Genomic DNA, 15,311 nt, shown 5'->3' with positions numbered 1-15,311 from the left:
GCACCCCTTCAAAAACACGTCCTAAAAAGGGGAGTAGTTGGTGACCATTACAATCAATGTTTTGAAACCCGGCCCGGCAGGTCTCATCGGGACCCGGTACCTATTTCAGGCCGGTTCAGGGTATTTGGCCCGTTTCTAAAAACCTGACCGGGTTTTTCGGGTGGTGGTCGGCCCCAGACCCAGTAGGGATGGCAATGAAACCCGAACCTGATGAGAAAACCTGAAACCCGACATAAATGGGATGGTTAATACCCGACTCGTTAGGGTTTGGGATTAGTTTTGAAATTTTTCGCGGGTTTGGGACAAGTTTGGGATTTCTAATATACCCGATTACCCGACCAGTTTACTCGATAAGATAGACCCATTTACCCGATTAAATGCCCGATGTACCCGATATAGCTTATTATATATATATATATATTATTTATCGAAACTTGTTTATGTCAATTATTTGAGATATTTTATTTTTATGGTAACCATCTTTGTAATCGATTAGTTATATTTTTGTCAAAACCCCGATAGAAACCCGATGGGTTTTGAGCCGAGTATACCTAGCAGGTATTTTGTCAAACCCCGATAGGAAACCCGAAACCCGATGGGAAAACCCGAAACCCGACAGGTAATTACCCGATTAAAAACCAAACGGGTTTGGGACGGGTTTGGGATGGACTTTTATAACCGGGTATGGGTTTGGGAATACCTAAACCCGATCCAAACCCGACCCATTGCCATCCCTAAGACCCAGTGACCTCGCAGGTGAACCGCAAAAAGACATTTTTAAATTAAAATGGTGTGGAGGTCAGGAATCGACCCCCAGGTGCATGACCAGGATTAAGTATTGTTGAATACTCCACTAACCAACTAATCAAACTACATTTATGTTAGTATGAAAGAAATATAGATGCTATATATTTAAAAAAATATGTGTAAATGCACATAGAAGTTGGTTATTATTATTATTATTTTATATTTATATATATATAATACATATATTTATATCTAAATAATTTATGGCATCATCTGTTCAACAGCGATCCGCCCTCCCCAAATCAGTCTGACGTTTAACCCGTTAAGACGTCCGGATCAACATCCGGGCCGAATCTGAAAACATTGATTACAACTCTCACAAAAATAAAAAATAGCATTTAAGTCCGAACAACAAACTTTCAAATATGTCAATTTAATACCACAAACAACTTTCTTCATGGCGCGTTAAAATTTCAAAACTCACCCAAACGGCGGTAACCTATAACTCTCAACGCCGTTAACACACACACACACACACCTACTATTTATACAAACACTCGCTGATCATCTTCGTGCAACTGCTCCTTGCAGATCAGACTGATTCATTCGTAAGCATCTTCTCACATTTTCCTCAAATTCATTAAATTATTATTATTATTATTATTATTATTATTATTATTATTATTATTTTGATTCCAGTTAGATCTACATTACACTCGCCGTTGATTTCCGTACAGTTCGTTTTTATAAATCAGCGTTTTGATTATGAATTAGGTTTGAAACGGAAGCTTAATCAGTAAAATGTGAGGTTATTGACTTATTTTTAGCTTGTTAGGTTAGGTTTACTGTGAATTCATGAGAGTTTAGAGAATGTGGAGTTGTTGTGGTGTATTATTATTATTGACTAACTGTGTGAAATCAGATAATATTATTAGAGAGAATAGATAATGCATTATATTCGTTGTTGATTTTCGTAGAGTTCGTTTCCGTGGATAGGCGTTTTGATTCGGTTTGTTTCGGACTCTGAGTATGATTTAGGTTTGATATGAAGGTTTAATCCGGAAAATGTGAGGTTATTGTTAGCTTGTTAGGTTAGGTTTACTGTGAATTTATGAGAGTTTAAGAGAGTGTGGAGTTGTTGTGGTGTATTATTATTGACTAATTGTATGGAATCAGATGATGTTACTATAGAGAATATATAATGCATTATATTCGTTGTTGATTTTCGGAGAGTTCGTTTTTATGAATCAGCGTTTCGATTCGATTCGGTTCGGACTCTGAGTATGATTTAGGATTTTAGGTTTGACATGAAGGTTAATCCGGAAAATGTGAGGTTATTGCTAACTTATTAGGTTAGGTTTACTGTGAATTCATTATTCATGAGAGTTTTAGAGAATGTAGCGTAAGAAGTTAATGTAATGAGAACTTGATTTTGCTGAGTAGATTGAAGCAGAAGTTTGTTTGATGCGAGTTATCGGAATTAAATTGTTTTTTATGAGTTTGACAGGATGTATTGTATGAAATCAGGTATTATTATTAGAGAGAGTATATATAATTCATTATATTCGTTGTTGATTTTTGGAGAGCTCGTTTTTTTGGATCGACGTTTTCAATTCGGAGTTTGATACTAATTTAGGTTTGATAAGGAAGTTGACTCCAGAAACTGTGAGGTTGTTATTAACTAACTTATTAGGCAAGGTTTACTGTGAGTTCATGAATTATAGCTCGATTTTGCCGAGTAGATTGAAACAGAAATGTGTTTGATGTGAATTATTGGGATGAAATTATTAGGTATGAGTTTGACAGGATATACTGTGTTGTTTGTGGAGTTGTTGTGGTGTATTATTGACTAATTATATGAAATCCGTTGATATTATTAGACAGAATATATAATGCATTATATTAGCTGCTGATTCTTGGAGAGTTTGTTTTTCTGGATCGACTTTTTCATTCGGACTCTGATTTTAATTTAGGTTTGATATGGAAGGTTAATCCGGAAAATGTGAGGTTGTTGTTAACTTGTTAGGTTTACTGTGAATTCATGAGAGTTTTAGAGGATGCAGCGTAAGAAATTAATGTAATGAGGTTGATTTTGCTGAGTAGATTGAAGCAGATATGTTGATGCGAATTATCGAGATGAAATATTAGGTATGAGTTTGTTTATGGAGTTGTTGTGGTGTATTATTGGCTAATCAGATGATATTATTAGTTAGAATATATGTTAGTTAGGGTTTATTGTATTTGACTTTACCATGATTAGGAGATATGTGATTAATTATTTGCATTTCCTTTGTAATTATCCTTTGTATCAATTCAATAATACTTATGTTAATCTGTTTTCTATCGAACTGTGAGATTACAGAAAGAAAAAAAAGCCAGTTTGTTATATAAATATAAAATATGTATATGCAATGCATTTGATGGTTCGTGATGATAATTTGTGTGGGTGTAAACTTGGGGGCCGGAGCTCGAGTCAGCTCTACTATGCTCGAGTTCGACTTGTTCTGACTTACAAGAGCTCGTTTTGACTTATGTGAGCTCGTTTATTATTTGTTAAGAAATACACATTTTGAATTATATTTATATATTTTGAGAAAAACCTTAAACGAGCCTAAACTTGGTTCTAGCTCGTGTAGTACCTTTAAACTAGCCAAATCTTTGTTCGAGCTTGGTTGTGCATTGTGAAATTAATACATAGAAGTTCGAAAGAGGTAAACCATAAAATTACACAAGTTTTGTTGAGCCTCAATGAGCCTAAAATGAGCTTCCCATACAAGGCTCGAGCTAGGTAACTAAACAGCGTTAGTTGAGGCTCGGGCTCGGCTTGAGCTTGGAAAAGCTCGGCTTGTGTCGAGCTTTTCATCAATATGAACTCAAGTAGTTCGCGAGTAGCTCGGCTCGTTTGCACCCCTACTTGTGTCTATTTTATATCATATTATGTGATGGTTGTGTTGGGTTTCTATGGATATTTTAAACTTAGTTAACCATTTAACTAGTCACAATTAAGGCGGAAGCGTGATATAAACAAACTAAACATATGTATCCATGTGTATATATATGTATATATATTACAAGTTTATAGGAAATGTGTACATGAACAACCTAATTTATTCATGTTATAAGATTACCAATAATCTATATATTAGAAACCCGAAGCAAGGATCAAATGATACGGGAAAACTAAACTATCAAAGCCATAAACACTTACATTCTTAACCTTTTAAGAGTGTAGTTGATGTTGAAGAAGATGATGATGTTAATGCTAGACTTTCAAAGGGAAAATCCTCAAACAGAATATACCCCGAGCCTCCAACACACACCGAGCTATGTTAGGGAGCTTGAACACGAATAACCGAGACCCGAGCCTCTTCTTTTGATCTTGGCCGAAAAACAAGAACCAAGAAAGGGAAAGAGTTATTGTTCTTTTGTTACTTGAAAGTATATCTTGTTACTTGAAAGAATATCTATATATTCACACTCAACCTTTTTCAAATCTTTTCATCCATGATGTTAGTTTTTAGTCAAGTAATGTTTACTCAACTTCCACCAAACACATGACAAAATTTGACCAAGACATTGGGGTGTGGGGCCCACCCTAAAACCGGCCCCAATAATTATTATTTATTTATTTTTTTTATTTTATTTATTTTATACTTTATAAAATATATATAAACACCCCATCTTTTATAAACCATTTTATAAAAGAACACATATTTAAATAATCATTCCAATAATAATTATTTGAATAAATAAATTAACCAATTAATTTATTTAACACTTTCAAGTAAGTATTCAGAAACCCGATTTTCTGAATGCGTCGTGTTCTGTATTTGTCTTATAGATCTTATCTTAACAAATACATAATTGGTGTGTGTCTAACTCGTTATTGGGTATGACCCGACTTGGATCAAACACAGCTAGCCACATTAACCTAATTATGTGTCTCGGGCATACGGTATTCCAACAATCTCCCACTTGCACGTGACTCATAAGAAGTTAATGCTAATGGTGAATACCGCCTAACAACAGGTCACCACCCCTAGTGTGTTTGACTAAGTGCCATTCAATAACATCATCCCCTTCAAGTCCATACTTGATATGATATAGGTAAGTCTTATCATTACATTCCTTTGTTACTAGATGTCCTGTCAAATCGAAGAGACACAGAGTGATCATTCTCTCAATGATTTAACTTAACAGGCCTTAGACATCTAAACTCTCAACACATAAGAGGAACAAATCCCATCTTAACTGCATACATCCTCGTTGACATCTCATATGATATCTGAGCTCTTTATTACACGTCATCGTGTTACCGAAATAACAAAGAAGAGAGTCAAGTTATCAGACTTGATGAAAAACCAGATCCAATATGCATCTCAGGTCAAAAGACACAATGATACTCGCCTTTACTCAAGGATTACTTATGATCAGTTGCACTAACTCTATGCAGTGATCCTTGAGAGCGGATCCTGTCCAATATTTGTATCCCACAAATATCTATGAACCTTGGTGGCAAACCTATGCCCTATATTCATCACATGAATATCAACCAATCCGGGTTCATAATAGTCTTACCTTCATACTTGTTCCCATAAGCATGATCGACTACGGACGTTTAGAACAACATAAGTCATTCATGGATTAAACATGCAAATATAGAACATAACTCATTGAAAAATTAAAACATAATTAATTATCATGAGATACCCATTACATTTGTTCTTATACAAACACTAAACACAGATTAAATCCACTCACTAGAATACCGAAGTCCTAATGCACAAACATGACCCTCATGCTTTGGCCTATCGAGGAGCTTCGTGAGTGGGTCCGCAATATTTTGATCGGTATGAACTTTATGAATACATATCTTTCCCTTTTCAACTTCATCCCTTATGTAGTTGAATCTGCGCTCAATGTGCCTCGTTTTCTGATGAGCACGAGGCTCCTTGATCTGTGCAATAGCACCCTCATTGTCACAGAATATCTCTAGGGGCTCCTGAATGGTAGAGATAATCCCTAGATCCATGATGAACTTTTTCATCCATGCAGCCTCTTGGGCTGCCATTGAAGCGGCGATGTACTCAGATTCTGTAGTGGATAACGCGACAACATCCTGCTTCGAACTCTTCCAAGAGACAGCGCCTCCATTCAAAGTGAAGACATATCCCGACTGTGACCGAGAATCATCTCGGTCAGTTTGGAAACTCGCATCCACGTAACCCTTTACGACGAGTTCCTCCTCACCAGACCCATATATTAAAAACATATCCTTAGTCCTTCTAAGGTATTTTAATATATTTTTGACAGCCATCCAATGACTGTCACCTGGGTTATGCTGGTATCTACTCGTTATGCTTAAAGCATACGAGACGTCCGGTCTGGTGCACATCATTGCATACATAATAGATCCTATTGCCGAAGCATAAGGAACATGCTTCATCCTATCCTGCTCTTCCTTAGAGCTAGGACTTTGGGATGAGCTTAACACGGCTCCTCTAGGAATAGGTACCAAACCTTTCTTAGAGTTTTCCATCCTGAACCTTTTCAGGATTTTATCAATGTACGCACTTTGATTGAGTCCGATCAATTTCCTTTGTCTATCCCTATAGACCTTTATTCCCAAGATATATGTTGCTTCTCCAAGATCCTTAATTGAGAAACGACTACTTAACCACGCTTTAACGCTCTCCATACTTGGTATATCATTTCCAAATAAAAGTATATCATCGACATACAAAATAAGGAACATGATTATACTCCCACTAGCCCATTTATACACACACGCCTCATCACCGTTTTGGACGAAACCAAATGCTTTGATTTCTTCATTAAAACGATGATTCCACATCCGTGATGCTTGTTTCAACCCGTAGATTGATTTCCTTAACTTACATACTTTATCAGGATTAGATGGATTGACAAAACCTTCAGGCTGAACCATATGGACATCTTCCTCAAGATATCCATTAAGAAAAGCGGTCTTGACATCCATTTGCCATATTTCATAATCAAAATGAGCTGCAATGGCAAATAATATCCTGATCGACTTAAGCATCGCGACCGGCGAGAAGGTTTCATCATAATCAATCCCTTGAGTTTGCGTGAAACCTTTTGCTACAAGTCGTGCTTTGTAAGTATCTAAATTTCCATGCATATCGGTCTTCTTCTTGAAGACCCACTTACATCCAACCATTTTGGAGTTAAGTGGACGATTAACCAATTCCCAAACTTGGTTATCGTGCATGGATTGCATCTCGGCGCTCATGGCTTCAAGCCACTTGTCACAATCAGGTTGTGACATAGCATCTTTGTAGGAGATCGGTTCATCCGAATCGACCAAGTAGCAATCATCCACGAGAAATCCATATTTCTTGGGAGGTCGACTAATCCTACTAGATCTGCGAGCAACGTGTGTATGATCAACCATTTGATCACCTTCAACATCCTCGTGTTGAAAACTAGTATCGACCAACTGTGTATCATCCAGTGATTCTTGAACCTCTTCAAGTTCCACTCTCTTTTCACTAGGTCCTTCCATAAGGAACTTAGTTTCTAAGAAGTATCCTTTGCGTGAAATAAACACTTTTTGTTCACTAGGATCATAGAATATATATCCTATATCATCCTTTGGGTATCCTATGAAGATACACCTGATGGATCGAGCCTCAAGCTTATTTGGGGTGTCACGTTTAACATAAACTATGCATCCCCATACCCTTAAATATGAAAAGGATGGAACCTTTCCATGCCACACTTCATAGGGTATTCGATCCACCTTTTTGGTCGGGGCCATATTCAAAATACGAGCCGCTGTAAGTAGCGCATATCCCCAAAATGATGGCGGTAGTGAGCTTCGTGCCATCATAGATCGAACCATGTCCAACAGTGTTCTATTCCTCCTCTCGGATACTCCGTTATGTTGAGGAGTTCCAGGAGGTGTGAAATGTGAAATAATTCCACAATCTCTAAGATGACATTGAAAAGCATCACTTAGGTATTCGCCTCCTCTATCGGAGCGGAGTACCTTGATTGTTCGGTCGAGCTGATTTTGTACTTCATTTTGAAATTCCTTGAACATTTCAAAGGCTTCATATTTGTGTTTCATTAGATACACATACCCATATCGACTAAAATCGTCGGTAAAGGTAATGAAGTACCTTTCACTATTCCTACTAGTGGGCTTGAGAGGTCCGCATACATCCGTATGTATGATACCTAACAAGTCCTTAGCCCTCTCATTTGTACCTTTAAAAGGTTCTTTGGTCATCTTGCATTGAATACAAGATTCACACTCATCAAACGAACCTAACTCATTTGTTTTCAAAAGACCATTCTTTTGGAGAGTATTTACACGATTCTTGTTTATGTGTCCAAGACGACAATGCCAAATGTAGGAATCACTCAAATCCTTTTTGACTTTTAGTGGAAGTTTGATATAATGAGCTATTTGAGGTATTGTCATGAACCAATTCATAAATACCGTTGTTTGGTACAGCTTTAAAATAAAAGATACCATTAGATGATACATGCATTTCTGATTTTACAAATTTAAAGTCAAAGTTACATTGTCTAAGAAGGTGCACGGAAATAATGTTCCTAGTCAAACTAGGAGCATACAAAACATTTCTCAAAACAACTTCCAAACCACTTGGAAGCAATAAAGTGAAGTCTCCTCTAGCGACCACGTGCACCCTTGCACCGTTGCCCATGAAAAGACTCACTTCGCCCTTCTTTAAGTCTTCATTCCTTTTGAACCCCTGCAACCAATTGCAAATATGAGTTCCACATCCGGTATCCAATACCCATGTGTTAGAAGAAATAAGATTTAGCTCAATATTAATCATAAAGACATTACCCGAGGCATGCCCCGCATTCCTCTTGTCTCTTAGCTCTTTTAGGTAGACCGGGTAATTGCGTTTCCAATGTCCGGTCTCCCCACAACCAAAACAAGGATCATCCTTATGACCCCTCGGTTCCACAACCTTTTGTTTCTTTGCCATAACCGGTGATTTGCCCTTACCCTTAAGATGCACAGGAGGACCCTTTCTTTTTGCTACCTTAGCCTTAGAATTGGGTTGAGATCGATTCTTGGATTTACCTTCATTGATCGCAAACACGGGTAAAACCCTTTTACCCATGCTCGCCTCGGCTGTTTTAAGCATTGAGTGAAGTTCTCCAATGTTTTTGTCCCACCCATTCATGTTATAATTTAACACGAAAGTGTCGAACCTTTTCGACAGGGAGTTAAGGATCAAATCCGTTGCTAACTCTTTTGAGATGGGACAATTGAGCTTGGCGAGGCGATCAATGTAACTTTTCATCTTAAGTACATAAGTTGAAACTGGTTGATTATCATCCATTCTACATGCATGCAAGGCTCGAACCGTTTCGAACCTTTCAACTCTTGATTGCTTAAGGAACATTTCCTTAAGTTGAGTAATCATGTCGTACGCATTATGGTTTTCGAAATCCTTTTGGATTTCAGGAACCATAGTCGCCAACATGAGGCATGACACTTGAATGGAATCTTCCGTGTGTTGGACCCAATTCATATATTCGACCTCACTTCCCTCTTCCGGTTCGTTGGGGATAGGTGTTTCCAAAACATGATATAATTTTTCTTGTTTTAGAACAATCCTTAAATTTCGGAACAAATCCGAAAAGTTATTGTGGTTAAGACGGTCTTTAGCGAGAATAGATCGGAGAGATACATTTTGGACGTTAGGGATTATGTTGTCGTCGACGTGTGTGGCCATCTGCAGAATTTTAATTAAGTTCATTTTAGTGTTTTACCTTTTTAATTATTAATACCCTTTTATATATACCAAATATAATTAATAATTAAAATCTAGAATCCAACGATAAACCCGACTCCGGTTAGGTGACCTTTTTCCCATTGTCGGTTTATCAAGGTAGTTATTCATAACAATTGCAAACCCTTTTGCAACTTCTAGAGTTTATAGGACCGGTTCGAAATCATATTTCGTGTCGGCATGTTTATCCCATCAACACCTATTAGACCCCATGCTTGGGTGACCCTCTTCACATGGTTCTAATTTAAGTCGTCCTACTTGTATCAACTTGTAATATCAACATACAAACGGTTAGGTGACCTTTTTCCCATTTATATGCCAATATTACCTCAACATATTAATTTACTCTACGCGGTTAGGTGACCTTTTTCCCACTAAGAGCTTACTAATATGTTAAGCGTTATACAAAAGGATGGTGTTTGACTTATTATCCTTAATTTTAAAAGGGATTTTTAGTTTTAATAATTCTAGTTGTAAAACTTTAAATCATGTTCTAACATGCATTTAGTAACATGATATTTTGAAACCATTTTCAAAATTCTAATTTATAATAAAACCATTTTATTATGGGCGTGAGACGGCTAGTTAATAAATCCATTTTATTAAACTATGTGTCACGTAATTACCGATAATTATTAGAACCCGTTTTATGCTTTGTTAATTAATTCTATGTGACGAAGTTGATATCCTAATATCTAGCAACCACATAATCAAACAATCAATTAACAAGCATACACAATTATACTAGACACGAGCCACTAAGTTAGACCACACTTGTTAGCCGAAACAAGTGTGTGTCTTAGGTCCGATCCTAAGGGACACATGACACATGGATGTTGTAGCTCCCACTCGATCCCGCATCCAAATGCTTCGAGCATCTTCTTCAACCCCATTGTGATCCATTGGGCTTGAACTTGGGCCTTAGCTTCCATAAGCTTCCATTTGGGCTCAATAGGTGGGCTTAGGTCCTTTTGGGCTTGAATCCCCTTAATGGGCTTGTGAGACCCATTATCACCATACCCGGCCCAATAAGGCCCAAACTTCCAATTTTGCAATCTTCTTTAAATTTACAAAACAAATGTCCTAATACATTTTTTCTATAAAATAAAGATATTACAAATAATCTATTTATTACATACCCATATGAATAAAAAATTACAAAACTGCCCCTAATTAATTATTACAAACCGAAACTTGAATAATTAATTACAATTATCAACCACAAATAAACATCCATTTTGGTCTACGGCTCGGTCTAGTTTTAATAATTAATAAACATAACCCGTTATGTTTTAGGATCCCGTTTCAAAACCCCTTGACTTTATCGAGCCTAGCCCAACCCATTTTGGGCTTGACCCAATAACTTGATTATGAGCTTCGGCCCACATGTCCAAAACACATGGGCTTCGGCCCAATGAAAGGTCTCATGGGCTTCGGCCCATTTCACTTTCTCCCCTCCTTTTTTTCTTCTCGGTTAACCCATTAACCTAATGAAGTGGGCTTCGGCCCAATATCATCCGAATTGGGCTTCGGCCCATATATTCGGTTTTATTATTATTATTTTTTTTTTAACAAAGCCAAAAAAAAAATAACAAGATTAAATACAAAATTCATGCATGTTAATTTTCGTATAAAATCTTTCAAGGGGAAAATATAAAACCGAAAACCCGAAGCTTAGTTTCCCGTATCCCGGCTCTTGATGCCATTTGTTGGGTTTCTATGGATATTTTAAACTTAGTTAACCATTTAACTAGTCACAATTAAGGCGGAAGCGTGATATAAACAAACTAAACATATGTATCCATGTGTATATATATGTATATATATTACAAGTTTATAGGAAATGTGTACATGAACAACCTAATTTATTCATGTTATAAGATTACCAATAATCTATATATTAGAAACCCGAAGCAAGGATCAAATGATACGGGAAAACTAAACTATCAAAGCCATAAACACTTACATTCTTAACCTTTTAAGAGTGTAGTTGATGTTGAAGAAGATGATGATGTTAATGCTAGACTTTCAAAGGGAAAATCCTCAAACAGAATATACCCCGAGCCTCCAACACACACCGAGCTATGTTAGGGAGCTTGAACACGAATAACCGAGACCCGAGCCTCTTCTTTTGATCTTGGCCGAAAAACAAGAACCAAGAAAGGGAAAGAGTTATTATTCTTTTGTTACTTGAAAGTATATCTTGTTACTTGAAAGAATATCTATATATTCACACTCAACCTTTTTCAAATCTTTTCATCCATGATGTTAGTTTTTAGTCAAGTAATGTTTACTCAACTTCCACCAAATACATGACAAAATTTGACCAAGACATTGGGGTGTGGGGCCCACCCTAAAACCGGCCCCAATAATTATTATTTATTTATTTTTTTTATTTTATTTTATTTATTTTATACTTTATAAAATATATATAAACACCTCATCTTTTATAAACCATTTTATAAAAGAACACATATTTAAATAATCATTCCAATAATAATTATTTGAATAAATAAATTAACCAATTAATTTATTTAACACTTTCAAGTAAGTATTCAGAAACCCGATTTTCTGAATGCGTCGTGTTCTGTATTTGTCTTATAGATCTTATCTTAACAAATACATAATTGGTGTGTGTCTAACTCGTTATTGGGTATGACCCGACTTGGATCAAACACAGCTAGCCACATTAACCTAATTATGTGTCTCGGGCATACGGTATTCCAACAGGTTGGTAATGATAATCTGAGTTACCTTTTGTAGCTGTATTAATAAATTCTTGGAAGTCTATTTCGTCAAATTATTTTAACCCCATCTTTATCTATGCAGTCCCATGGGAATAGAGGCGGTTGATAACATATATATGGACAAGGAAGTAGTTTCTGTCACTATTGATTCCAATGTTTCTGTAATTGGGAATTCAAACCCTGATATTCAAACACCGGATGAAGTTAAAGAGTTTGAAGTAAAGAAATGTATTGTCGAAGACGTAAAACACGCAGACAATATTTCTGCTGATTCAAGTAATGGCACATTGGGCTGTGAAACTTTCTCGGTGAAGGAAAAGACGACACGCGGAATTCAAGAAGGGGAAAGTAAGAAGTCAAACACCAAGGTCAAACCTTCACCCAAATCTGCTAAAACAAAACATACTGTTCCAAAACCGTTCGCTCTTGCCACTGAAAAACATGCTCTATGTGGAACTCGCCCTGCTGGCAGTCTTGCTACCACGCCATCTCATTCAACAGGAAGGAAGCCTTTGCAACCAGATAACAAGAAGCATCTGGATGATGATGACTCATGTTCAGTAGCATCCTCGTATCCAGTCTTTGTTTATTACTCTTTTGTTTGGTTTTCTTCTTTGTTTTGCATATGTTCTAGTTCTTAACCATATTAAAGAACTACTGCATCAGCAAGGGCAACAATGTCCAAGTCCACTTCTGCATCAGCCCCCGTGTTCAGGAGTAGCACACGTGCAGAGAGACGAAAAGAGGTACAGTTTTTAACGGTTTTATCTTTAATAGTTTAATGGGCCCAGTAGGTTAAATAAAAAAAAATTCTGTGCACAAAACTAAATGTGTTACTGGTTATTAACAAAATATCAAAATATTGAGCAAAAATGTTTCTGGTCAACTTGTCTCGGCCTGCTCAACCTGTATATTTAGGGTTGTAATGTAAACGAACAGAAGGAACACGAACGCAGCATTTTTGTGTTTGATCTTAGAACTCTTAACTTCACAAATGATTGAACACGAACCAGAACATGTTTGTTTGTTATGAAAATGAATGTGTTCACGGGTTCGTTATGTTAGTTAACAACCTAAACGAACGGTTCACGAATGTTAACGAGCGAACGCAACTTAGCATAGATGAACGAGTATAACTGAATTAAAACAATTAGATGTAAATGTGAACTGTGTTGGGCCAGAAAGGTTACTAAAGCAGAATAGTAACGGGTCTAGAAAACTTACATGAATATACTAATGGATGAAAATGAACGTACTTAAACAAACATAAACTAACAAACATAAATGAGCATAAACAAATTCAAATGAACGAACATAAACGAATTTATTATGTGTTCATTTTACTTCAGTTTTACTCCAAATTAGAAGAGAAACATCAAGCACTGGAGGCAGAGAAAGTTCAATGTGAGGCAAGAACCAAGGTAAATGTTATTTCTCATTTCTCATATATTTATGCCACGCCAGCTTAAAGTTTATATATTTCGTTTCTTTTTTGTATAAAAAGGAAGAAAAAGAAGCAGCCCTGAAGCAACTTAGGAAGAGTTTATTATTCAAGGCAAACCCAATGCCAAGCTTTTATCACGAGGGCCCACCGCCAAAAGTCGAGCTAAAGAAGGTAATCCATAAAAGCATGTAGCTTCTTAATACTAATCGATTTAATATGATAATTCATTATTATTTGTTTTTATGACAGCCGCCACCAACTCGTGCAAAATCACCAAAACTGGGCAGAAGGAAAAGTTGCAGTGACACAGTTGGTTTACAAAAAAGTAAAGGAGCAGATGGTAGAGTTCGCCATAGTCTTGGTGTCTGTCGCGATATAATAAACAAAAAGGATAATCGAAATCCCGAGTCAAGTGAGTTGGGTTTATCCAATATTACTGAAGATTTTAGTGAGAAGGTTACAATGCAGTCTTAAGTCCTGGCGAGTTTTTCTAATATATACAATCTTGATTATTTTCTTAAACGTGTTTGTTTTTGCGGTGCTTTGATAATTATTATGTATGAAGTGTAAATTATACTGCAAGCTTTGGTCTTGTTTATGGAGAAACTGTTATTGTAAATCTTTTTTTTTATATAATTTTCATTAGACTTCTTTTCCTAAATTATACTCTTGTTAGTTGTTATTTGATGCTTTTATAAAAAATATATAAATTCATCAAGGTTCAAAACAAGCGAGCCACTAGCCAACTCGTGTTGAATACAAACTCAATTTTCAGCTCGGGTTGAAGATTGCAAGTTGAGTCGGCTTGGCTTGCATTGTTTTGTGCCGGGAGCCGTTCACATTCTCTCTCTCTCTCTATATATATGTGTGTGTTTGTATGCACGCACACACATTCTCTCTCTCTCTCTCTATATATATGTGTGTGTGTGTTTGCATGCATGCACGCACACACATATACATTTACTTACATCTATCATTATGTGTTTCTCTCTCTTAAACTCTCATGAATGTTGTCTGGTTTGACACGATTTTAAGTAAATACGAACTGGTCTCGGACCTGACTTCATTCCCTTCAAATTTTGAGAACTCAACATAGAAACACATTTTTTTCATTTATGTAGGTTTTGTATTTCAGTTATTGGATAACTTTCTGAATTGCGTGTTTAGTCAAATCAAATGAATATTCCTTTATATAAAGGGTTGAACAATCACCATGGTTCTTTTGAATCACTGCTAGGCCTTTCATAAAAGGGTATGACAGTTAAGGTATAAAAAATGGCGGTTACTATTGCTTTGTTGTGATCGGTCATATCAGTGATAAGTCTCTGCGCCACTGCATTAAGCATTGATAGATGACAGTAAGTCCGTCACTATTGAGACTGTCACATGTAAGGAACATAAAAAACACTCTAAAATATGTCTAGTTAGCTGTCACATCAGAAAAGCACTCATTTTTTAAAATCTCCAAAAGCCTTCCTAATAAGGAAACCCGAAAACACCCAAAAACATTGTCATATCATCACCACATTTTACATTTATTTTAATTACAAATCT

The 15,311-nt window shown here is 36.4% G+C and overlaps 1 protein-coding gene across 1 annotated transcript; it reads left to right on the top strand.

The window, feature by feature from the left end:
- The first annotated feature begins 1,329 nt into the window (after window positions 1–1,329).
- On the top strand, window positions 1,330–14,270 carry LOC143614493 (protein WVD2-like 3). Its single transcript, XM_077087917.1, has 6 exons — window positions 1,330–1,355; window positions 12,396–12,884; window positions 12,966–13,059; window positions 13,663–13,734; window positions 13,818–13,928; window positions 14,007–14,270. Exons 2-6 carry the CDS (start codon window positions 12,400–12,402, stop codon window positions 14,229–14,231), a joined length of 987 nt encoding a protein of 328 aa, XP_076944032.1. The 5' UTR covers window positions 1,330–1,355; window positions 12,396–12,399; the 3' UTR covers window positions 14,232–14,270.
- Window positions 14,271–15,311: the final 1,041 nt, after the last annotated feature.

This window comes from Bidens hawaiensis, unplaced genomic scaffold (genome assembly GCF_021521415.1).
Source record: "Bidens hawaiensis isolate Kalapana, Puna unplaced genomic scaffold, B.hawaiensis_p1.1 tig00040086_1, whole genome shotgun sequence".
Classification (NCBI taxonomy): Eukaryota; Viridiplantae; Streptophyta; class Magnoliopsida; order Asterales; family Asteraceae; genus Bidens; species Bidens hawaiensis.
The sequence above is the reverse complement of the archived record's forward strand: the minus strand, read 5'-3'. Positions and strand labels throughout refer to the sequence as shown.